Source organism: Neoarius graeffei, chromosome 7, assembly GCF_027579695.1.
Source record: "Neoarius graeffei isolate fNeoGra1 chromosome 7, fNeoGra1.pri, whole genome shotgun sequence".
Lineage (NCBI taxonomy): Eukaryota > Metazoa > Chordata > Actinopteri > Siluriformes > Ariidae > Neoarius > Neoarius graeffei.
This window is the reverse complement of record NC_083575.1, coordinates 44,902,776-44,928,527: the sequence shown is the minus strand read 5'-3', so window position 1 is coordinate 44,928,527 and position 25,752 is coordinate 44,902,776. Positions and strand designations below refer to the sequence as shown.

Here is a 25,752-nt window from a genome sequence, read left to right as displayed (position 1 = left end):
CCCGCCTCTCGCTCATAGTCAGTTGGGATAGGCTCCAGCTTGCCTGCGACCCTGCACAGGATAAGCGGCTACAGATAATGGATGGATAGATGGTACTTTATAACCTCATTTTAAAACCTGAACAATGCCACTAAAATGAGCGCTCCAGCATAAAACTATTGTTTAATATATTTATGTTATTTAGCATTCTGTGGCAGTTTTTCCTCAAACTACATTATACAAATAAGTAAATTACACACTTTTTATTTTATTTTATTTATTTCTTGATCAAAGATAAAGATTTAATTGTTGAAGCCTGTTAGGTGCAGCATACCTGACATTGTATGTATAAAGAGAAGAAAATTAGATATAAAACTTTACAAATAGTGGTCAGAGCCTATGCTGTTCATACTTTAGCCAGTACTCAATTATACTATAAGAGAGATCTGAAATCAGAATCTTTGGGAAAATCACCACAAAAAATTTCAAATAAAACTGATATTCCATTTACATTCCTTACAAAATGTGTACGAGAGGCAAACTCTTTGTCCTCATAGTTTCAAGAACTTCTTAGTGTCTCTTACTAAGCGACCAGAAGGTTACTAGCTTGCTAGGATACTTGAGATCTATAGATAGGTCTATGTACTGTAGGTATATTATTTTTGCATGCATCTTACTATAAACATGAATTATGTACGTACTGTAAGTGCTTGGCTCTGTTTATTTGATAACACCTACTATTATTGTAACCTTTCTTACTCATTTTTGAGGCAAATCAATTAAACACAACCAAATATAACATTAAACAGGTGCCAAAGATAACCATTATTAAAGTGGTTGCAGCTCTTCACATTTACAATGAAATATGAGAAGGTCATTATTCCAAAAAATGTGACTCGAGAGACAACCGTATTATTGCTGTAAGAGACGGTAAAAGGCAATCAGGCATGCTTAAGCACCTGAATTATCCTCAATTATCCATCAGATAATTAAGCAATTCATTGAAAACAAGGTTTACCTGGAAGCAAAGTTACTTGTTAGTTAGAAAGTGACTATCACCGCTACAGAAGAGTCTCTACAAGACCCAGTGCTCTATAGACCTCTAGGGGGAGAGCACTGCCGTTTCTCCCCCTGAGATGGTACCTGTTTGCTTTTACTCTAATTTTGACTTTTGGCTCAGTGGCTCTCTTTTTGAGATGCCTGCAGGAGACAAGGAATGAGATAAGGAGATCTTTTATGCAGGGATTGATACACACACACACACACACACACACACACACACACACACACACACACACACACACACACACACACACACACAAAGACAGATACAGATACTGACGCTAGCGCTGTACAGGGACAGGGATGTGTAATATTACCTTGGCTGATGTGCATCCTACAAATATGAACAATCTCACTTATACAGTACTCTGAAATAGGAATAAACTCTGTATCCCACTTCGTCTAATACAACCCCAATTCCAAAAAAGTTGGGACAAAGTACAAATTGTAAATAAAAATGGAATGCAATGATGTGGAAGTTTCAAAATTCTATATTTTATTCAGAATAGAACATAGATGACATATCAAATGTTTAAACTGAGAAAATGTATCATTTAAAGAGAAAAATTTGGTGATTTTAAATTTCATAACAACAACACATCTCAAAAAAGTTGGGACAAGGCCATGTTTACCACTGTGAGACATCCCCTTTTCTCTTTACAACAGTCTGTAAACGTCTGGGGACTGAGGAGACAAGTTGCTCAAGTTTAGGGATAGGAATGTTAACCCATTCTTGTCTAATGTAGGATTCTAGTTGCTCAACTGTCTTAGGCCTTTTTTGTCGTATCTTCCGTTTTATGATGCGCCAAATGTTTTCTATGGGTGAAAGATCTGGACTGCAGGCTGGCCAGTTCAGTACCCGGACCCTTCTTCCACGCAGCCATGATGCTGTAATTGATGCAGTATGTGGTTTGGCATTGTCATGTTGGAAAATGCAAGGTCTTCCCTGAAAGAGACGTCGTCTGGATGGGAGCATATGTTGCTCTAGAACCTGGATATAACTTTCAGCATTGATGGTGTCTTTCCAGATGTGTAAGCTGCTCATGCCACACGCACTAATGCAACCCCATACCATCAGAGATGCAGGCTTCTGAACTGAGCGCTGATAACAACTTGGGTCGTCCTTCTCCTCTTTAGTTCGAATGACACGGCGTCCCTGATTTCCATAAAGAACTTCAAATTTTGATTCGTCTGACCACAGAACAGTTTTCCGCTTTGCCACAGTCCATTTTAAATGAGCCTTTGCCCAGAGAAGACGTCTGCGCTTCTGGATCATGTTTAGATACGGCTTCTTCTTTGAACTATAGAGTTTTAGCTGGCAACGGCGGATGGCACGGTGAATTGTGTTCACAGATAATGTTCTCTGGAAATATTCCTGAGCCCATTTTGTGATTTCCAATACAGAAGCATGCCTGTATGTGATGCAGTGCCGTCTAAGGGCCCGAAGATCACGGGCACCCAGTATGGTTTTCCGGCCTTGACCCTTACGCACAGAGATTCTTCCAGATTCTCTGAATCTTTTGATGATATTATGCACTGTAGATGATGATATGTTCAAACTCTTTGCAATTTTACACTGTCGAACTCCTTTCTGATATTGCTCCACTATTTGTCAGCGCAGAATTAGGGGGATTGGTGATCCTCTTCCCATCTTTACTTCTGAGAGCCGCTGCCACTCCAAGATGCTCATTTTATACCCAGTCATGTTAATGACCTATTGTCAATTGACCTAATGAGTTGCAATTTGGTCCTCCAGCTGTTCCTTTTTTGTACCTTTAACTTTTCCAGCCTCTTATTGCCCCGTCCCAACTTTTTTGAGATGTGTTGCTGTCATGAAATTTCAAATGAGCCAATATTTGGCATGAAATTTCAAAATGTCTCACTTTCGACATTTGATATGTTGTCTATGTTCTATTGTGAATACAATATCAGTTTTTGAGATTCGTAAATTATTGCATTCTGTTTTTATTTACAATTTGTACTTTGTCCCAACTTTTTTGGAATTGGGGTTGTACAATGAATGTAAGGAAGCTTATAAATATTTAAATTATTATAATTTTATAGCCTACTATTACAGTTACCACTTTATATTATTAATGATAAAATGGTTTAATATTTAATATCACAAAATCTTAATTATTTAATAATAATTAAAATCTTCACATTTTTCAAAGAGACAGTGGCAGACCACTGTGTCTGTCTGAAAGAAACGGCTCTCGTTTGCTTTTATTACAGAGAAGGAAGCAGTGTGCTTGATGTACCAGACCAGTGCGCTTTGCATATTTCTCCAAAATGGGACATTCCACAGTCCTAACAGGGTTCCATTTATAGCTTCCAAAAATATTCCAGAAACTGTAAAAGCTTCTGTAAGGAAGTGGAAATCCTATCAGACACCGCACAAGAGGGTTTAGTCTACAGTAAACTCCATAATTATTGACACCCTTGATGAAAAAGTGTATGAAAAAGTGTTCATCATTTCAAATCTAATCATGATGCATTTCATTAAGGAAAACCTGCGAGTTGATTTTAACCTCAGTATTTCACTAAACAACCACTGACATTAATATTCGATATGTACCTTTCACTTGCAGTTAGCTCCAGAATTATTGGCCCCCTTGGTAAAGATGGGTTTTAAAAAAAGGTCATGGAAAATGTTTTTGTGGTTAAGCAGCTCAATCACATGCTGAAAATATGAGAGAAATTGAACCTTTTAAGAACAGCACATTTTTCCTCATTTCACTTGTAGTATTCTCTAATCTTCCCCATGTTGATGAATGACTAAAGGAATTTGGCCTCTGTGTTACGTCATATGTATAAGCACAATGAAACAGGAAATTATAGATGACCGATTAAGGGTTCTTTAACATGCTGCTGAACTTAACATTTAAATGGAAACATGATCCAGTTAGATTTTGTTCAGTGTTTAAGAATTCCTCGATTTTGTTAAAATTTTAATGTAGGGTTAAGCTAACCAGAGTGTCAGTGACACAGTAGCTCACACCATGAGAAACCAGACTCATTTATAATTAGTTAAGTTGTTCTTCATGAGAACAATTAGATCTTCCAAACAAAACAATCAGAATCAAAATCCATTGAAAACTGAAGGAGGAGTAGCGATTTTCCTCAAAATTCGTTAACTGGCCTAATTAGCAGCAATGAGAAATAACACCAGGGAGTAACTTTTGTGCAGACTGATTAAATCTTCCAAACAAAATAATCAAAATCCATTGAAAGCTCAGGGAGGACTAGCGATTTTTGTGAATTGTGGACGGACGGACGGACGGACGGACGGACGCCATGTGGTGGCAATAGCTCATCGCCCTACGGTCGGTGAGCTAATTAAGCTAACCACAAAAACATTTTTCATGAATTTTTAAAACCCCATCTTTACCAAACGAGGCAATATTTCTGGGGCTGTGGAATGTGAAATTTGCACATGCAATTTTAAAGACAGTGGTGGATTTGTGTAAAACTGAAGTTTTCTTGAGGTTAAACTCAACTCGCAGGTTTCCCTTAATAAACTGCTTCATGTAATTAGACTAGAAAATGTTGCCTGGGAGTGTGTGTATGCCTATAAAGTATTGGTGGTGGTGTATTTCTTGTGTGGTGGTGTATTTATTTGTGAGTGTGTGTGTGTGGGGGGGGATTCCTGAAAAACAGCGATTCCTGAAAGTGTAATATTCCTCAAACATTCTTTTTTAAGGAGGCGCCCCATCATGCCTGTATACTGCCTGTTGTCTCTTTGCCACACAAGTGCATCCATTCTTTTCCCAACCAACCTTGTATAAATTCAAGGATACATCCTCTTAATAAAGCAAAATCTAAGCCCACACACTTCCAGAGACACACAAGCACAATGGTTGTGGTAGGTTGTGTTGTGTTAGCCAGGGTTTTTTCCCTACAGACGACACAGTGGACTATTGATACAACATTTCAGTCAACATACTGCTCTCTGTGTTTCAGGGCAAGCACCAAGCAGAATTGTGCATCTATGAGTGCAGTACTGTCTGTGTACGGTACAGGAATGTAAATCATATCTACTGTACAGTCAAGCCGGAAAGTCTGCACACCCCTTTCACTTTCTCCATGCTTTATTACATTACAGACTTATTCTACAGTAGATTGAGTTCATTTTTTGTCACAAAATTCTACATAAAATAGCCCTTAATGACAAAGTGAAAGCAGGTTTTTAGAAAATATGCAATTTTATTTTACTGACAAAAATAGGTTATTTAGGGGTTACATATCTGTACACGGGCGGCACGGTGGTGTAGTGGTTAGCGCTGTCACCTCACGGCAAGAAGGTTTGGGTTCGAGCCCCGTGGCCAGCAAGGCCCTTTCTGTGCGGAGTTTGCATGTTCTCCCCGTGTCCGCGTGGGTTTCCTCCGGGTGCTCCGGTTTCCCCCACAGTCCAAAGACATGCAGGTTAGGTTAACTGGTGACTCTAAATTGACCGTAGGTGTGAATGTGAGTGTGAATGGTTGTCTGTGTCTATGTGTTAACCCCATGATGACCTGGTGACTTGTCCAGGGTGTACCCCGCCTTTCGCCCGTAGTCAGCTGGGATAGGCTCCAGCTTGCCTGTGACCCTGTAGAACAGGATAAAGCGGCTAGAGATAATGAGATGAGATGAGATGAGATGAGATATCTGTACACACCCTTAGCCTAATACTTGGTTGATGCACCTTTGGCAGCAATTACAGCTTCAAGCCGTCTTGGGAAAGAAGCTACGAGCTTGGCACACTTGTTTCTGGACATTTTTGCCCATTCCTCTTGGCATATCCTTGCAAGCTCTGTCAGGTTGGATGGGGAGCATCGGTACACAGCCATTTTCAGCTTCTTCCACAGATGTTCAATTGGATTCAGGTCTGGGCTCTGGCTGGGCCACTCAACGACATTCACAGACTTTCTCCGAAGCCACTCCTTTGTTCTCTTGGCTGTGTGCTTCAGGTTGTTGTCATGTTGGAAGGTAAACCTTCGCCCCAGTCTGAGGTCCAGAGCACTCTGGAGCAGGTTTTCTTCAAGGATTTTGGTGTACTTAGCTGCATACATCTTTCCCTCTATCAGGACTAGGCACCCCGTTCCCGCTGCTGAAAAACATCCCCACATCATGATGTTGCCACCACCATGCTTCACTGTAGGGATGGCATTAGCTAGGTGATGAGTGGTGCCTGGTTTCCTCCAGACGTGACACCTGGTATTCAGGCCAAAAAGTTCAATTTTGGTTTCATCAGGCCAGAGAATCTTGTTTCTTATGGTTTGAGAGTCCTCTAGGTGCCTTTTGGCAAGCTCCAAGCGGGCTGTCATGTGCCTTTTACTAAGGAGTGGCTTCCGTCTGGCCACTCTACCATAAACGCCCAATTTGTGCTGCCTGATTGTGGAGTGCTGCCTGGATGTTTGATCTTCTGAAAGGTTCTCCCATCTCCACAAGGATACGCTGGAGCTCTGTCAGAGTGACCCTCGGGTTCCTGCTCACCTCCCTGGCCAAGGCCTGTCTTCCCTGATCGCTCAGTTTGGCCAGGCGGCCAGGTCTAAGAAGATTCTTGGTGGTTCCAAATTTCTTCCATTTACGAATGATGGTGGCCACTGTGCTCTTTGGGACCTGTAAAGCTGCAGCAATTTTTCTGTACCCTTCTCCAGATCTATGCCTTGACACAATCCTGTTTCTGAGGTCTGCAGATAATTCCTTTGACCCCATGGCTTGGAGATTGCTCTGACATGCACTGTCAAGTGTGGGACCTTATATAGGCAGGTGTTGGCAATCCCCAATCATCTCCAATCAATAGAATTTACCACAGGTGGACTCCAATTAAGTTGTAGAAACATCTCAAGCAGTATCAGTGGAAACAAAATGCACCTCAGCTCACTTTTGGGTATCATATCAAAGGGTGTGCACACTTGTGTACATATATTTGCATTTTGATTTTTAATAAATTAGCACAAATGTCTAAAAACATGCTTTCACTTTGTCATTATGGGCTATTTTGTGGAGAATTTTGTGACAAAAAAATGAACTCAATCTATTGTAGAATAAGTCTGTAACATAATAAAATGTGGATAAGGTGAAAGGGGTGTGCAGACTTTCCAGCTTGATTGTACATATGTTGTCTGTACATTATGTTTACATGTCTGTGTGTATTCTGGGGGATGTGTTAGTTCTGTATGTGGACCAAATGTGAAGCAACGCTGCATTTCCTATCAGACAAAGGCCAGTCTTGGCCAACTAACACACAGGACAGTGTGATTCATTATTTGCATTTCTCAGCATGTGTATATGTAGGCAGAGATTGCTATTTGGGAGGATAAATTAACCAAGTGGTCACATAAAACTATTTCTTTCCATGGATACTCACTTGTAGAAGTTCCTGTTGAACTTCCTCTCATGGGGGAAACCCATCATGCCACAAACAACTCTTGAGTTTTTAGGTGTCCAGCCATTATCGCAAATTTGGGTCCAGCTGTTTTTATACTTCACTTCCACCACTCCCTCTATCACTGGCAGCCGCTTGCTGGATACCACCGGTCGGAGACGCACCTCCTCCACATTCCTTTCATCCACCTGCACCTAAGAGACAGACACAAAGCAGCCAAACATGAAGCAAAGCCAGTGAGACAAAATCTTGGCAAGAGGGCAGTAAAAGCTCAGAAAGAGACAGAGAGAGCTGAAGAGTCAGTCATGGAAAGGTCAGTTTAAGCTAATATTTCACAGAGGCCAGTAAGAGGTAAATGGAAAAAAATCAGTTGCAGACATCAGATAATCGGAAAAACATGGAGCAGAAGTAGGCGACAAAAATGCTTCCCATATGATATTAATTTCTAAAGTGATAAATTCCTGGATTGTAATATGTATCTCTTTTTACTGAAAAGTTTAATTGACCAAGTTTTTAAGTTTTAGGTTTCACGCATTCACTCATACAAATATAATTGTGTTAGTGAGCAGTGGCATGTGTAGATGAGTCAGATTAATATAGACTGTACCTCTATGATGTTGGAGTCAACAAATCCTGACAGCCTCTCATCCTTACAGACCACCCCAGCATCTTCATCATGAGTGCAGTCACTGCTGCCCCATCCACGTGACTTACAGACTGAGATACTCCTCTCACTGCCACTGCACTGCACGTTATCTAACCAGATCTTACCTGGAACGCACACACACAACCCATCCAGAATGTATTCAGTAGATGCAGTTGAAAGAAATGTGCTCGGACTGTGATCTTTAAGAGATAAAATTAACTTGCAGTGTGTTATTATTGTTACCTGTGCCCTTTCCATACTTGGCGCTGTGAGCCCAGCCTGTAGCAGAGACAAACCCGAGCTGACGACAGAGCACATGAGCATTGGCCAGTGAAAAGTCGTCATCACAGATGGTTCCCCATTCGCCCTTATAGAAAACCTCAATTCGACCCTCATTGTGCTTCCGTGGATGACCAGCCAGTCGAAACTTTAGATGCTCAGGTGACTTGGCTGTTGGGACTGTTGGAGTGGGACTTGGGCGCACAGTGGATGTGGTCTGAGTAAAGCATGATGGAAACCAAATGCCAAGAAAGAACAAGACTATGTGTCTCCACCACTGAGACTGCTCCATAACTAGATCTGCAGAGAAGGAAAGTGAAAGAGAATAACTGAACAGAAGCATGGATACTGAACATGCCTGTCTGTGAGTCTGCATGAAGACCTGATGTGAACCAGCTGTCTAGAGTTTCGAAAAGCAAGCAGGTGGCCATTGGTACTGTGTAACTAACACATACTGTGTAAACTGTATGTGTGTTTTCATGATCATTTGTTTGAGTAAACTAATCAGATTCAGCATCTCACTAAAGCCTCATTTTCCACAGCCATTTGGAAATAATCTCTAAACTTTAACCTTTCGCCTGACTGACCCCAGGATGCTTGAGGCATAGTTCGAAATACAAGACATATTTTTCACTAGTCTGAACATGAAACAACGACTACACAGTCAATGCTGCTAGTCCAGCAATGCTGTGAGAATACCCCACAGGATACCTAATACACATTTGCACTATCAAACAGACATACGCGCAGAAAGATGAAATATAATAATCATTCTTAAAAAAAAGAGAAGTCAACAGTTTCAAAAATCCAAAGATAGGCTACAAAAATATAATTTTTTGGTTTAATAAACCAGGGCTTCTCAACCATTTTGCAGCCAGGGTGCCCCTAGAAGTGTAAAACCCCAGGTTTTTACACTTAAAATTATTTACTTAACAAATATAATCCACCATTAAGCAAAGAAGCACCATCATACTGTATATTACCGCTTACCGATCCCATGACTGGTTGTTGTTGTGGGGGCGTTATACTGATAAACACACCATATACAACCCCAATTCCAAAAAAGTTGGGACAAAGTATAAATTGTAAATAAAAACGGAATCCAATAATTTATAAAACTCAAAAACTGATATTGTATTCACAATAGAACAAAGGCAACATAACAAATGTCGAAAGTGAGACATTTTGAAATTTCATGCCAAATATTGGCTCATTTGAAATTTCCTGACAGCAACACATCTCAAAAAAGTTGGGACAGGGGCAATAAGAGGCTGGAAAAGTTAAAGGTACAAAAAAGGAACAGCTGGAGGACCAAATAGCAAATCATTAGGCCAATTGGCAATAGGTCATTAACATGACTGGGTATAAAAAGAGCATCTTGGAGTGGTAGCGGCTCTCAGAAGTAAAGATGGGAAGAGGATCACCAATCCCCCTAATTCTGCACCAACAAATAGTGGAGCAATATCAGAAAGGAGTTCGACAGTGTAAAATTGCAAAGAGTTTGAACATATCATCATCTACAGTGCATAATATCATCAAAAGATTCAGAGAATCTGGAAGAATCTCTGTGCATAAGGGTCAAGGCTGGAAAACCATACTGGGTGCCCGTGATCTTCGGGCCCTTAGACGGCACTGCATCACATACAGGCATGCTTCTGTATTGGAAATCACAAAATGGGCTCAGGAATATTTCCAGAGAACATTATCTGTGAACAGAATTCACCATGCCATCCGCCATTGCCAGCTAAAACTCTATAGCTCAAAGAAGAAGCCGTATCTAAACATGATCCAGAAGTGCAGACGTCTTCTCTGGGCCAAGGCTCATTTAAAATGGACTGTGGCAAAGTGGAAAACTGTTCTGTGGTCAGATGAATCAAAATTTGAAGTTCTTTATGGAAATCAGGGATGCCGTGTCATTCGGACTAAAGAGGAGAAGGACCACCCAAGTTGTTATCAGTGCTCAGTTCAGAAGCCTGCATCTCTGATGGTATGGGGTTGCATTAGTGTGTGTGGCATGGGCAGCTTACACATCTGGAAAGACCCCATCAATGCTGAAAGGTATATCCAGGTTCTAGAACAACATATGCTCCCATCCAGACGACGTCTCTTTCAGGGAAGAGCTTGCATTTTCCAACATGACAATGCCAAACCACATACTGCATCAATTACAGCATCATGGCTGCGTAGAAGAAGGGTCCGGGTACTGAACTGGCCAGCCTGCAGTCCAGATCTTTCACCCATAGAAAACATTTGGTGCATCATAAAACAGAAGATATGACAAAAAAAGACCTAAGACAGTTGAACAACTAGAATCCTACATTAGACAAGAATGGGTTAACATTCCTATCCCTAAACTTGAGCAACTTGTCTCCTCAGTCCCCAGACGTTTACAGACTGTTGTAAAGAGAAAAGGGGATGTCTCACAGTGGTAAACATGGCCTTGTCCCAACTTTTTTGAGATGTGTTGTTGTCATGAAATTTAAAATCACCTGATTTTTCCCTTTAAATTATACATTTTCTCAGTTTAAACATTTGATATGTCATCTATGTTCTATTCTGAATAAAATACGGAATTTTGAAACTTCCACATCATTGCATTCCGTTTTTATTTACAATTTGTACTTTGTCCCAACTTTTTTGGAATCGGGGTTGTATACTGACACCATTAGAATGCTGTATTTCTGTAGTTTCCTACAGAACTCAGACCAGTGAGTCAAATGTATGTGGAATTTAATTAAAATTTAAATATGCCAAAATATTTGGAATATTTGGTATTAACAGTATGTTTTCTATTTTTATGACAGTGGCAGTTAAAATCAAGTTGATATACAGTCATGTTCAAAATAATAGCAGTGTGTTTAAAAACATGAGTAAAGCTCAAAATCCTTATAATAGTTTTTATTTCCATGCATTGGGAACACTGCACATTATATTCTACATCAAAACATGAAGAAAAATGTATCAATGTTTTAATTACTTTACAGAAAATGAAGAAAAATGAATTTTGGGCTGTTCAAAAAAATAGCAGTGTCTGTATTTTTCATTACAAACTCAAATATTGACTGTATAAACTGAAAAAATCTTTAGGATTTAGCATTCCTGTGAATCACTAAACTAATATTTAGTTGTATAACCACGGTTTCTGAGAACTGCTTCACATTTGTGTTGCATGGAGTCGACCAACTTCTGGCACCTGTGAACAGGTATTCCAGCCCAGGATGATTTGACAGCATTCCACAATTCCTCTGCATTTCTTGGTTTTGTCTCAGAAACAGCATTTTTGATGTCGCCCCACAAGTTTTCTATCGGCTTAAGGTCCGGGGATTGGGATGGCCACTCCATGACTTTAATTTTGTTGGTCTGGAACCAAGATGCTGCTCGCTTACTGGTGTGTTTGGGGTCGTTGTCTTTTTGAAACACCCATTTCAAGGGCATTTCCTCTTCAGCATAAGGCAACATGACCTCTTCAAGTATTTTGATATATGCAAACTGATCCATGATCCCTGGTATGCAATAAATAGGCCCGACACCATAGTAAGAGAAACATCCCCATATCATGATGCTTGCACCACCATGCTTCACTGTCTTCAGAGTGTACTGTGGCTTGAATTCACTGTCTGGGGGTCGTCTGACAAACTGTCTGCGGCTCTTGGACCCAAAAAGAACAATCTTACTTTCATCAGTCCACAAAATGTTTTTCCATTTCTCTTTAGACCAGTCAATGTGTTCTTTGGCAAATTGCATCCTCTTCAGCACGTCTTTTTTTTAACAGTGGAACTTTGCGGGGGCTTCTTGCCGATAGATTAGCTTCACACAGGCGTCTTCTAATTGTCACAGTACTCACAGGTAACTTCAGACTGTCTTTCATCACCCTGGAGCTGATCATTGGCTGAGTCTTTGCTATTCTGGCTATTCTTCGATCCATTCGAATGGTAGTCTTCCATTTTCTTCCACGTCTCTCTGGTTTTGCTGTCCATTTTAAAGCATTGGAGATCATTTTAGCCCAGCAGCCTATCATTTTCTGCACTTCTTTATGCGTTTTCCACTCTCCAATCAACGTTTTAATCAAAACACGTCGTTCTTCTGAACAATGTCTGGAATGACCCATTTTTCTCAGGTTTTCAGAGAGAAATGGATGTACAACATGTGCTGGCTTCATCCTTAAATTAGTGCCACCTGACTGACACCTGTTTTTTCACAGACTGAATGACCTCACTAATTGAACTCCACACTGCTATTATTTTGAACGCGCCCCTTTCACTTAATTATTCAATTACACAGACTCAGGAACATGCATATCATGAATGTTGGGTCTGTTGGTTTTCTACGACTTTACTACACCTACTGGTAAATTATTTGCCATGTAGTAATATAATTTCTACCAAAAGCAGTGATTGATCTGGTTAGTCATGTTGGACTGCTATTATTTTGAACACAACTGTATATTAAAGTTACTGAACTTCAGAATAAACCCCATTCAACTCAAGTGATCACTTTAGTGATAATTAAATCATGACTGTAACAACTATAATGTGACCGTCAATGATGGCGTAGCTCACTCCAACCCTGTCTAGTCCAGAAGGAACAATCTAAAGTGCGTAATAAATGTTACAAGCTATATATACTATATACAAGCTACAGTTGTGCTCATAAGTTTACATACCCTGGCAGAATTTTTGCTTTCTTGGCCTTTTTTCAGAGAATATGAATGATAACACAAAAACTTTTTTCCCACTCATGGTTAGTGGCTGGGTGAAGCCATTTATTGACAAACAACTGTGTTTTCCATTTTTAAATCATAATGACAACAAAAAACATCCAAATGACCTTGATCAAAAGTTTACATACCCCAGTTCTTAATACCGTGTATTGCCCCCTCGAACATCAATGACAGCCTGAAGTCTTTTGTGGTAGTTGTGGATGAGGCTCTTTATTTTCTCAGATGGTAAAGCTGCCCATTCTTCTTGGCAAAAAGCCTCCAGTTCCTGTAAATTCCTGGGCTGTCTTGCATGAACTGCGCGCTTGAGATCTCCCCAGAGTGGCTCGATGATATTGAGGTCAGGAGACTGAGATGGCCACTCCAGAACCTTCACTTTGTTCTGCTGTAGCCAATGACAGGTCGACTTGGCCTTGTGTTTTGGATCATTGTCATGTTGGAACGTCCAAGTACGTCCCATGCGCAGCTTCCGGGCTGATGATTGCAAATTTGCCTCCAGTATTTGCTGACAACATGCTGCATTCATCTTTCCTTCAACTTTGACCAAGTTTCCTGTGCCTTTGTAGCTCACACATCCCCAAAACATCAGCAATCCACCTCCGTGCTTTACAGTAAGAATGGCGTTCCTTTCATCATAAGCCTTGTTGACACCTCTCCAAATGTAACGTTTATGGTTGTGGCCAAAAAGTTCAATTTTGGTCTCATCACTCCAAATTACCTTGTTCCAGAAGTTTTGAGGCTTGTCTCTGTGCTGTTTGGTGTAAATTTTTGTTGGTCTACCTGACCGTGGTTTGGTTTTAACAGAGCCCCTGATTTTCCATTTGTTAATCACAGTTTAAACACTGCCGACTGGCATTATCAATTCCGTAGATATCTTTTTGTATCCCTTTCCTGTTTTATACAGTTCAACTACCTTTTCCCATAGATCAGTTGACAATTCTTTTGCTTTCCCCATGACTCAGAATCCAGAAACGTCAGTGGCTGGATGAAAGATGCAAGATCTGTCTGGATCCCAGAAACTCACTCAGCTTTTATGCACACACTGATTACAAGCAAACAGATCACAGGTGAGGACGTTACCTTTAGTAGCCATTCAAACCCATTTGTGTCAACTTCTGTGCATGTTATCATGCCAAAATCACCAGGCTATGTGAACTTTTGATCAGGGTAATTTGGGTAGTTTCTGTTGTCATTATGATTTAAAAAGAGAAAACACAGTCATTTGACAATAAATGGTTTCACCCAACCACTAAGCATGAGTGGAAAAGATGTTTTTGTGTTATCATTCATATTCTCTGAAAAATGGTCAAAGAATCATAGATTCTGCCAGGGTATGTAAACTTATGAACACAACTGTATATATGAGCTATATATAGAAGCTACATACACCCTAGGAATACCTATCTATTTGCCAGAAAGAATCCAAAACGGCGAGGAATTGACCGAGAAGAAGCGATTTTTGTTGAACTGCTCATTAAGGCTTAATTAGTCCATAACTTCATTAATAATTGTAATTCAGCAAATCTGGGTAGAAGTTATATGCACCCTAGGTACCCCTACCTTTATGCCAGAAAGAATCAAAATCGGTGAAGAATTGAGGGAGAAGAAGTGATTTGTGTGGAAATTGCTCATTTGGGCTTAATTACTCCGTATCCTCATTATTATTAACTGCAATTATGTAAATTTGGGTAGAAGCTATATGCACCCCAGGCAGACCTACCTTCCTGCCAAAAAGAATAAAAATCAGTGAAGAATTGAGAGAGAAGAAGTGATTTTCGTGAAATGTGGATGACGCCGGATGACGGACGGGCGACGGACAACACATGATGGCATAAGCTCATCACCTATTGGCCAAATAAGCTAACAAGAAGGGCACTTGGTAGAATGCACACCACCGCCAAGTCACATACAGCATTATCATTATCAAACTCAAGTCATTTGAACCTAGCATAATAGTAAAGATGTACACCAAATTACGTCAAAACCCATTCACTACTTTTCGAGTTACATTGGGAACAGACAAAAAAATAATAATCCTGGCTCCATATACATATCCGGATTTACATCAAAATCTAATCAACTGTTCCTTGGTCCATGGCTCACCTTTCCTCAAAATCTGTTCACTACTTTTTGAGTTATGTTGGAACAGACAGACAGACAAACAAACAAACAGAGGCAAAAACGTAACCTCATCCAATAAAGTTGGCGGAGGTAAATATTACAGACAGTAGTTAGACTTAACAATTATATACCAAAGGCGAGGTGAGTATCGGTGAATAATAACTGAGACGAAGTCGAAGTTATTATTCACTGATATTCACTGAGCCAGAGGTGGATAATTGTTTTAGTATAAATACACATGTGACTATTTCAAAAAATTAAAAAAATAGCATTAAAAAAATTTGATTTCAAACTTCAAAAGTGGCATGCAAATGTAATAATAGCGGGGCGCAGACTTGTGTCACTTATCTATGCCGACTCACATAAAATACTTTGTTTTGAAATAGACTGACTAAATCACAATTCCACCTTACCTTTGAATAGTTTTAGACCAAACTTCGTAGCATCTTTAGTGCTTTTAGGAACAGCATTTTCTTTCATAATTTGTAATTTTTCCTCACTTACACTGACAAAGTGATTGGCCACCATTTTGCCGAATCGCTCGAGGTGATTATCGAGAAATAGTCCGAATTTCTCAACCAATCAGTGCGCGCAATTTTCTATAATCACCTGAGAATTTATACTAATATTAAATAGTTAATATTTACTGTATAACTTATTACTGATTCTTCACTTGTGTGTATTGGATAACAAAAGTCCATCGAAATTCATAGTGAACTCCCAAGGGAAACGGGTCTCTTTCCATAGAAACAGATACATCACAGTATAAAGTGCAGTCTTAAATAACTAAATAATAAACTTCTTTTTTGGCTCTGTATTCTGGCTCTGTATTTGAAAAGAAACAATGCCAGTCAAAGCATATAATGTTAGTTTTGATAATATTATAAATCACTATACTGAGTGACTTATATAGGAAACACTGCCTCCTGTTTTAGGGCACCAGTAGTTCGGACAAACTGATACTTAGTGGTTCTGAAGCTCTGAAGTCCGAAGCCAATGGGCATCATGACACGCTGACCATCTTCCCTTCGGATACTTTGGCTATAATTGTGACATGTTATTTCTTACTTGATTTGAGGACTTTTTGCCTTCAGTCTCGTCTTCAGTAGTTAAAATTCAAACATATTCTTCAGGTTATGAAACTTATGCCAAATAAACTGAAAGTTTCTGAGTTTTGTTTGGCATATGACCACAGTTCTACAGAACTGCTAGGCAACATATCATGGTGCTGCTAGCTTGCGGATAAAGATCTAAATTTAATCACCATGTCTAACACACATAACATCACTAATCCTTCGAGCATTGCAGATAACTCATCTCATCATCTCTAGCCGCTTTATCCTGTTCTACAGGGTCGCAGGCAAGCTGGAGCCTATCCCAGTTGACTACGGTCGAAAGGTGGGGTACACCCTGGACAAGTCGCCAGGTCATCACAGGGCTGACACAGAGACACAGACAACCATTCACACTCACATTCACACCTACAGTCAATTTAGAGTCACCAGTTAACCTAACCTGCATGTCTTTGGACTGTGGGGGAAACTGGAGCACCCGGAGGAAACCCACGCGGACACGGGGAGAACATGCAAACTCTGCACAGAAAGGCCCTCGCCAGCCACGAACCCGGACCTTCTTGCTGTGAGGCGATAGCGCTAACCACCACACCACTGTGCCGCCCCCATTGCAGATAACTTTAATACAAATTCTGCATACATGTATGTACAATGTACACAAAATGCATATGGTATCTTTAACAAACAGTGTTACATGGACTCCTGTTAGTATAAAAGCATATAAAGTAGCACTGATTGGAAGACTTATGCGACAGGTATTTTAACAGTCTACCAAACATCAAAATCTTATAAATATCCTCAGTCTTATTCAGGTTTGACATTTTTTTTTAATGGTAGAAAATCTCTAAGATTTTTTTCCTCTCAAAATTGGTACTGTACATCTCAGCAGCAGCAGGCCCACAGGTTTACACTCCGTAAAAATATGTGAAAGAAACATGGTTTGCCAGAGTGGATCTTTTCTGACGGGCAGTGGATTATGAGATTGACTGGCAGGGCACCATGGCCCTAGTGGTGCAAATATGAAAGTCAAATCCAGAGTCTGCTGATGCCACCACTTATAAAACATTGGGATGAGTTGAACTTGGTCACAGTATCAACACAGTTATGTTATAAATGAGTCGATTTTCACTCGTGTGCATCTCCTTTACATTTATGTCATTTCTCTGCACTCATCCGCTTGACAGCAGATAATTTATATGAAGCAGTTAGAGCAAGGAAAGCAGAAAACTATAGTGCATGTTACTCCAGCAGACAAAAATCACAGAGGTCATAAGGTTAACCATGATGAGTTGGTACTAGATCTGCTCATGCTTGGATATTTGATGAAATGGGAGTCATTTAGCATAAGAGCTCATTTCGAAGCTATCTTTTGGTTGTAAAGACAATAACTACCCATAGCTATGAGAAACCAGCCAAACCGAATGCTTATAATTGAGCTTATTATATATTATTCCAAATAAACTGCATTTACGACAAAGTTAGAGAACAACAGAAAGCAAAGGACAAATCCCAGGACCTTGAGAACAACAGTTAGCATGATGAGGGATGTTGAAGTCAGTGGTTAATGATATGGAACTTCTAATACAACTGAAGATTAAAAAATGAAAGGTTCCAGACACACAGAAATGGAATAACTGAAATGACAGGAGTATAAACAAGTTACTGTTGCGATGATCTCTGTGGTTTATTATTATGGTTAATAATGGTTTAGTTACTAATTAGCTTTACAATGAGCCAGTAAAGTTAAAGAAAACATTTTGAATGAACTCAAACTCGCTAAAAAGTAAAAATATAACAGCTGCTGAGATCAAAAAGTCACCGACGGGGAAAATGAGGGCATTGAACAGATGCACTGAGGTGCGCATGTCGAGGTCTACGTGTCGGCCAGCCCCGAGTCTCTGATCACAGCCTACAAAACCGAAATTCAGCAAATAAACGAGTAAATTCAATAAAACAACAATATCCGATAGTCATTCCTACCTTTTAAAAAGCTTATGGATCCTTTTCGGTTTTGCTCAGTGCCCTGGAAACTACTTTCTTTCTTTCTTTCTTCAACACAATGACTAAGTTATGAAAATGGCTCAGACTGCTGAAGACTCGACATAGCTGCTGTAAATAAATAGCAATGTTTATCCTGTTTATTAACAGCACTCTGACTCCTAATAACGACGGATAGCTAATGAGACAGACAGAGAGAGAGAGAGAGAGAGAGAGAGAGAGAGAGAGAGAGGGAGGAAGGAGGAGTTGAGACTGCAGGAAAGAGTTTCTCCAGAAACCACACACTGGCCCTTTCACCGTTATGGAGCGGTTTTCCATGTTTCCGTTTGCGTGACAGGAGTGACAGCAGTAAAGTCTCTTCACAGACTCCTTTCTCTGTATACAGCAAAAAACAATGCCATTTAAACTAATCACGTGTCCACGTTCTAAGTACTGAGTAAATATACAGAGCCAGGTATATAATTTTAATATTTTTATTATAAAAAAAAATAAGAAAAAGTACAAAGATGGGTCTTAACACATTCCATTGCTGCTCAGAGCAGCTTTGTCAAATAACGGTCTTTCATTTAGGCACTTTTCATATCATACAGAAAACTAAACTGTTTAATAAAACCCATTAAGGACTTCAAACTTAAAGGAACAGTCCACCGTACTTCCATAATGAAATATGCTCTTCTCTGAATTGAGACGAGCTGATCCGTACCTCTCCGAGCTTTGTGCGACCTCCCAGTCAGTCAGACGCGCTGTCACTCCTGTTAGCAATGTAGCTAGGCTCAGCATGGCCAATGGTATTTTTTGGGGCTGTAGTTAGATGCGACCAAACTCTTCCGCGTTTTTCCTGTTTACATAGGTTTATATGACCAGTGATATGAAACAAGTTCAGTTAAAAAAATTGAAACGTGGCGATTTTCTATGCTATGGAAAGTCCGCACTATAATGACAGGCGTACTAACACCTTCTGCGCGCTTCGGCAGCGCATTGAAACGGAGCTCAGATATCAATGCGCTGCCGAAGCGCGCAGATGATGTTAGTACGCCTGTCATTATAGTGCGGACTTTCTATAGCATAGAAAATCGCTACGTTTCAATTTGTGTAACTGAACTTGTTTCATGTCACTGGTCATATAAACCTATGTAAACAGGAAAAACGTGGAAGAGTTTGGTCGCATCTAACTACAGCCCCAAAAAATACCATTGGCCATACTGAGCCTAGCTACATTGCTAACAGGAGTGACAGCGCGTCTGACTGACTGGGAGGTCGCACAAAGCTCGGAGAGGTACGGATCAGCTCGTCTCAATTCAGAGAAGAGCATATTTCATTATGGAAGTACGGTGGACTGTTCCTTTAAATGGACCAAAAAGCTTTGGGAAGAAAATAACTGTCTTACAGTTTTACTGTGAGATAAAAGCACAATAACTGTTGGACCACAATCCCTCTAACTTCCATGTCTTTGGTTAATCCCGAGATGGTTGAAGGTCCAGACTTCCAGAGAGCCATTATGATTTATTAAAAAAAACAAACAAAAAAAAACCAAAAAAAAAACCACACAACGCTTTAAGAAATGCATAAAAATAGGCCCTGCATGAAGCAAAGTATATCTACCTACATTTACAGTACAAGTGGAAAGCTAATGGACCATATTTTGTCCATGATTTTTTTTTAACTGTGTACAGTCCCCAAATTAAAGACATTTCCTTTGTAAAACAAGAACATAAGTCAGACAATTAAAACTGCCACTTTGTCTTCACGCCCCATTTATAAATTTACAGCAAAAATACGTCTGAAACCCTCTAACTATACATTGAACAATTTCTTGAAATGTACATAACGTTGTAAAAAAAGTATATAACATTTATTTTTACAATCATTTTCACACTTCTCAATACCATGCTCATTTTTTCAAAACACTTGACACATTCATGCTCATATCTATATACTATGTGAGTTGAACTGAATACTTTTGCATTGCTTTCATACAAAATGTATTCAGTGACAACTTCTTCCAAAATTCATAAATGCCTCTCTCAGTCAACATTCACCACCAGCAAAGTTCTGTATAACAATTTTTGCTGACATTTTGATGGACAATGTGTGCAAATGACTATATACAGTGAAGGCTTGCCATTTTTGGTATTGAATAATGTATTTTCAGTAATTGACTTTCTTTTAGATTATATTGCACATAGCTGAATTTCAGATTTACTGTATGTGGTGTGACAATACTTACTATAAGAGGCGTCATACTTTTTTCTTTTATTTTGCAACGCAACACTTAAAACACAGGATAGAGCAACACACACGTGCATTTTGCAGTGCTTCAAGTTGTTTGTTTTTTCACCTCATTGTACTTTGAAGGACAAAGTAGTCTTATAGGAAAGAGCATGTGCCATAGTTATAGTAGCACGAGTCACTTTTGGGTTAAAGTATGAAGTGTTTTGGTGGTTTCAGTGCATTTTGCACCAAAAGTTAACTGATGTGCTCAGGTGCATGGCTGTAAAGCACACTGGGTGAAGAGTTTTGAAAAAGTGGACATGGTGTTGAGACAAGTGTGAAAATGATTGTAAAAAAGTAGTAATGAAGGTTTTCTGAACCTATGGAACGCATGTGCCTCATTTATGATCATTAATACAAAAAGAAAGTACTGACTGGCCTGACCTAGTCTCTTGACTCTACATATAGGAATTGCATTTCTCTTATGCAGATTTAATTGCGTTATACCTTTAAAAACATTACACTGACCATGCTCACAAGTGTGTGTATCCTTATACGTCATGAGTTATGCCTTTAACACTATAATGAAAATAACTGTAATTGAAAGTAAAAACCATCCTTTGCTAAAAGCCTACCATGGAAGTCTTGGTACGTGCTCATGGCCTAGAGGTCGCTGTACAGATCCAAAAGATTTGGACAAAAGCTAAAGTTTTACCTGAGTCAATATTTAGGGACCAGAGCTACAGTACAGCAAAGGGATGACATACACAACTACTAACATCCATTAATACACGTATTACTTCTTCCCATCGGATAATAGCCAGATGGTGAAGGCGTCCATGATGAACCTCCAGAGCTACTGAGAATTTTAGTAGTGGTCTTGAGGCGATAGCAGTGATGAAGACGAGTTCGACAGTTCCAACAGCGCTCCAACAGCACCAAAGTAGCCCTTTAGAAATAAAGAAAAATGTCACTCATCCTTGGACACCATTTCTACTTTTAGTGTTTCTGTACGTTTTACCCTATAACACACACCTCATGTCTGAGGAACAGAGCTTTGAGCTGTCCTTTACTCCAGTAGTCCAAAGCATACGCCAGCAACTTCATGGATAATGTGTTCACGCGCAAGAAGTTCCCAACAAACACCACTCTCTCGATTTTCTAAATAAAAACGTATTTATCAAGCACACCCTCTAAACAAAGTTCCTTTAACAATGAAAGAACATGGTCCACAGCATGTGCTGAATGGACCCTGGCCACTCATAGCCCTGTACAATGCTGCTTGATCCAGATTCCACAAGGCAGCACCGTAAAGAGGCTGAGAGACAAGGGCAAGCACAAATTGGACTAAAAACACAAAGCAGAAAAATGTCTAAATGTATTAGCATGTAGCAGTGTGTAGGTCATACCTCATTTAGTGCACACATGCGAGTGATTGAACCTATGTTGTTTGTGATGGTGACAAGTGTGGCTCTAGCCAAATCCTCTTTTGAGACGGAATCTCGCTTTTCTTTACACATCATGCTCCCAAAACTAAAAACACACAAATAAAAGTACATATTTACAACCAAGCATGTTTACTATTTACATAACATCATGACTAACACAAGAGAAATGTCATTTCACCAAGAGCTCAGTTTATAGAATTATAAAATTCCTAATTTGAAGTTATGGCTTTGTGCTTGTGACGAGCTGCATTTCATACATACCTAGAAGCAACAGTCCATCCTGGTAAGCCAAATCTCTCGTAGTCACCCCCATAAATATCTCTGACCAGTTTATCCACACGAGTGCTTTCCCCCCTCGAAGCCATTTCCAGCGCCTCTTCAAAGGTGGAGCAGCCAGTGAGCAAGCAACAGAGCCCAAGGAAAGTACCACCACCCAAACTATGAAAAGAGAAACAAATTAGCAAACTAATTCTTCTCCAGAGTCTCCCAGATCTTACAAACTAATTCTACTGATCACATCAGCTGACTATACTGTGCAATACTTAGTAATTAAACAACAATTAAGGTCTTAAGAGATTTGATGAATTGCACCTCCTTTTTAAGCCCTGACTGACCTGGTACCAGTGACGCGTTTGTAGTTGTCTTTGGAGTAGACGGCCAGTATACTGACCCCGGAGCCGATGTTGACCAGGAGCAGAGGGTAAGGGTTCTCCAAATTGTAGGCTCTCTGTTCACAGTGCTCTGTGTCCGTGGGGTTCTCATAGTAGTAACACTCAGAAGGCCCACTTGAGACCACTGAGTCAATGTAAAGGACACCCTTAATCAGACAGTCCAACTCATCCAGCTTCAGAAGCTGCAGGTTTGCCATCTTAGAAAGAGGAAACAGGGCAAGTGCCCATTTAATAATAATAATAATAATAATAATAATAATAATAATAAACCATGCACTGAAAGGCTCCAGTTGAAATTACGGATTCTCTGAGGTGACTGGCATAATACTATTTTCTGAGGAACACAGCCCCAAAGAAAATAGTACTATGCCAAAGAGAAGGCATAATTTCAACCTGAGCCTCTCGGTGCACGGTATATTGGATTTATATCCCTCATCAAAATATTCCAAACTAAAAATGTGTTAACTACAAAGAATTAGAAATAAACCTGAAAAAAGGTCTAACTCTACCCGTTAGGCATGATCATGAGATGCAAATGTACACAAACGCTCGCGGCGCCAGAGCTGTGGCTCAAGCCGGCCATAAAGCCGGAAATTGTGACGTCAATTCATGGTATAGCCATTCTTTTAAAATTTATGTCAAGATATATAGTGCTTAAATCAACAATGGAACCATTTTATGGTCACGTGAGCCATCCTTGGCCAATCCCTGCATGGGAATCTTTTGATGAGGGATATAAAACATACTATACTGGAACACAAATCTCAACACTATGATCCACGTTTGTAGGCATTTGTATTAAACAAATCAGGTAGGTACACACTGTGCGGAAATCAGCCTCAAACTTGTACGCTCCACCACCAGTGGCACAGAGAGTAGTGTGCAGGCTGGAGAAATGCTTGTCTCTGCCCATCTGTAAGAAAGCTGGAAGCTCTTGTGTGGGAAAGCGAATGAAGTGGAGGCTACCCCTGCGCCCCCACAGAGTCAGGTCCGGCAGCTCCAGATGGACATCACGAATGCCTGTTTTGCCATAAGCTGTGTGTGAAGTGAGGTAATGGCGGATACTTTTCAGACTTTCCACCTCCTCCTGCTCTTCTTCTGCTGTGATGTCTTTGGGCTCAAAGTAAACCAGTTTTACCAGAGTACCACCTATATCCATGCCAAACCATGGGAAAGCTGTGGGACCAATAACAACAAAAAGAATTTACACAAATGCGTATGCTGAACAAAATAAACATTTTTAAATGCGTCAGCTATGTACCGAATAGGTTTAGGGGTAATACAGTAAAGCAAAAAATATTTTGATAGTGATATACAATATGTAATTTACAATTTTAAAAAATCTTGTATTCATTTAATGCTTGTTAAGTTACCTTAGTAACACAGCGTTAAACGTTATTAAGGTACGTTGTGGGCGTGGCCCCACGGTGTATACGCCACATTTTGAAAAATACTATTTAATATTTAATAATACGGCTTTTATTAGGTTTACACAAAATAAAATGACTGTTTCCTCAACCGGTCGCCATTATATAATTAAGCCGGTTCCTGTAGCTTTGTGTTTATTGTGAGAATTAATTTTCCTTAAGCTGTGCAGCTAGCTTGCTAGCATTAGCGCTAAACAGGGAACACATACGTGGCCTGTTTTTCTTCAGCGAGTCAAGCCTCTGTCTCCCCGAGCTCGAGTTCGACACTCGCCGCTCTGGGTGAGCGCTTCCCCCGGCACAACTGCGTTCCAGGTCCGCTGTAGCACCAAAGCTAGAAGGCACTTCAGCTCTGGAGCGGAGCGGCTGTATCTCCATCACGTCCTCATCTTTGACCTCACTGTCACAGTCGTAACCATTCATCTCCATGACAGAACTGCGCCCGCCTTTTTGAAAGCCTTTAAAATTTCAAACAGAGCATTAAAATCGGACATATTCCTCAAACCCTATCTAAGCATTGCACATTTTTATTCACGCACTGCAGCGTCTCCAGCTGAACTCATCTCTGTGTTTACAACACAAGCATTAGTCATATGATTGGTCACAGGAAGGCTGCGTCACGCCGAACGAATGCAGCGTTCTTCCCCCTTGGGTTCTAAAAAAACATCACTCTTTCCCTTGAAAAATGAAGGAAAGGAATTATCCTTTACTTTCTCTTATTTCTTTCACTTCGTTTGTATTTTTCTTACTTACCAACTCATCAAAAAGTGGACTTAATACAGGTTCATACCAACCAAACTGGCACAATTCAAATATTTGTACAGGCCTCTTCATTACATATAAAATTTGGGCTCCACTCCAGTCTCTAATAAAGGTTGGTTTTAAGACTTGATTTTTGGGCAGCCTGTGCACCATTAAGCCAAAATAAACCTATTTAGTTTGAGCTTACTTGAGGTCATTTGAGCATAGGATTATTCAAAAGAGGGCATTACTCTACTACTTGATTTACAGTTGAACAGAGTCAAAAAGAATCTTGGAACCAACAGTGAAGGAATCCGATTTTCCCGTCGATTTATGAACCGAACACAGAACGACACCGCGATTTTCTAATTCAAGCGTTCGCCACAGGGACTCGACTCTGTGACAGGTGTGGTATGCATCCGCCACCATGCTGGAGGAGATATAAATCCAAAATGCCGTCTCGTGTGAACAGTAACTGTGATGCATCTCCTACTTTCTCGAAATATTAGGATTCTCTAAAGTCCTCTGTTAAGTCAAGATTCAGAGAAAGTTTATATTTGTGGCTTTGACCCGGATATGTTAAAGCCGTCCAGTTATACAGAGGATTTAGCCCCATTACCAGCGATTGAATACCCTGATATTGTGAACCATCTCGTTCTTTAAATAAATAAAAAGCATAAATAAACAAGTTGCTGGGATGGCATTGCTAATATCTCACCTGGGACAGTTGACCCACAGCGCTCTCCTTGTGTAGCTAAACTCAGTAAGGTTTGCGCTGCTTCTAATCGGGCTCTCTTGGCAGATCTTTCATTTCTTATCCTGCTGTGCATCGCACAGCGTTCTCTGAACAGTTTTTCATCTGACTCATCGCCATTTTTAATTATTTCGGGAATTCCGAAAAATCGTTTCTTATTGTCAAGAGGAGCGCTATAATCACAATTATATCCCGCACACCAAGTGGGCATTGTTTGTCTTCAACGGCAGTGAAATCAAAAGAAAACCACGAAGCGTT

General features: G+C 40.0%; 2 protein-coding genes across 3 annotated transcripts in view; both read right to left on the bottom strand.

The window, feature by feature from the left end:
- The window catches only part of loxl3b (lysyl oxidase-like 3b), a 38,724-nt gene extending 20,242 nt beyond the window's left edge, over positions 1-18,482 (bottom strand). The window contains exons 1-4 of the mRNA XM_060925738.1: positions 18,228-18,482; positions 8,301-8,636; positions 8,019-8,182; positions 7,394-7,605 (exon numbers count right to left, since the gene is read on the bottom strand). Coding sequence (XP_060781721.1) covers positions 7,394-7,605; positions 8,019-8,182; positions 8,301-8,628 — 704 coding nt within the window. The 5' untranslated portion in view covers positions 8,629-8,636; positions 18,228-18,482. The remainder of the gene's footprint in view (positions 1-7,393; positions 7,606-8,018; positions 8,183-8,300; positions 8,637-18,227) is intronic.
- A 1,051-nt stretch (positions 18,483-19,533) lies between these two features.
- pank2 (pantothenate kinase 2) lies at positions 19,534-24,601 on the bottom strand. Of its 2 annotated transcripts, XM_060925737.1 has the most exons (8): positions 24,539-24,601; positions 24,212-24,457; positions 23,399-23,751; positions 22,519-22,772; positions 22,166-22,342; positions 21,866-21,989; positions 21,492-21,617; positions 19,534-21,405 (listed from the first exon to the last, which is right to left on the bottom strand). In XM_060925737.1, exons 2-8 carry the CDS (start codon positions 24,426-24,428, stop codon positions 21,325-21,327), a joined length of 1,332 nt encoding a protein of 443 aa, XP_060781720.1. In that variant the 5' UTR covers positions 24,429-24,457; positions 24,539-24,601; the 3' UTR covers positions 19,534-21,324. The 2 variants fall into 2 exon arrangements, with proteins under 2 accessions (XP_060781720.1, XP_060781719.1); XM_060925736.1 differs by having other exon boundaries at positions 19,535-21,405; positions 24,212-24,593.
- Between the last annotated feature and the right edge of the window lie 1,151 nt (positions 24,602-25,752).

Coding starts and splice junctions, on each gene's coding strand:
- pank2 (XM_060925737.1), bottom strand. CDS start 24,428: ATGGAGATGAATGGTTACGACTGTGACAGTGAGGTCAAAGATGAGGAC. Junction 23,752..24,211: donor GCTGAAGAAAAACAGGCCAC/GTATGTGTTCCC, acceptor TTGGTCCCACAG/CTTTCCCATGGTTTGGCATG. Junction 22,773..23,398: donor TTGAGGCTGATTTCCGCACA/GTGTGTACCTAC, acceptor CCTCTTTCTAAG/ATGGCAAACCTGCAGCTTCT.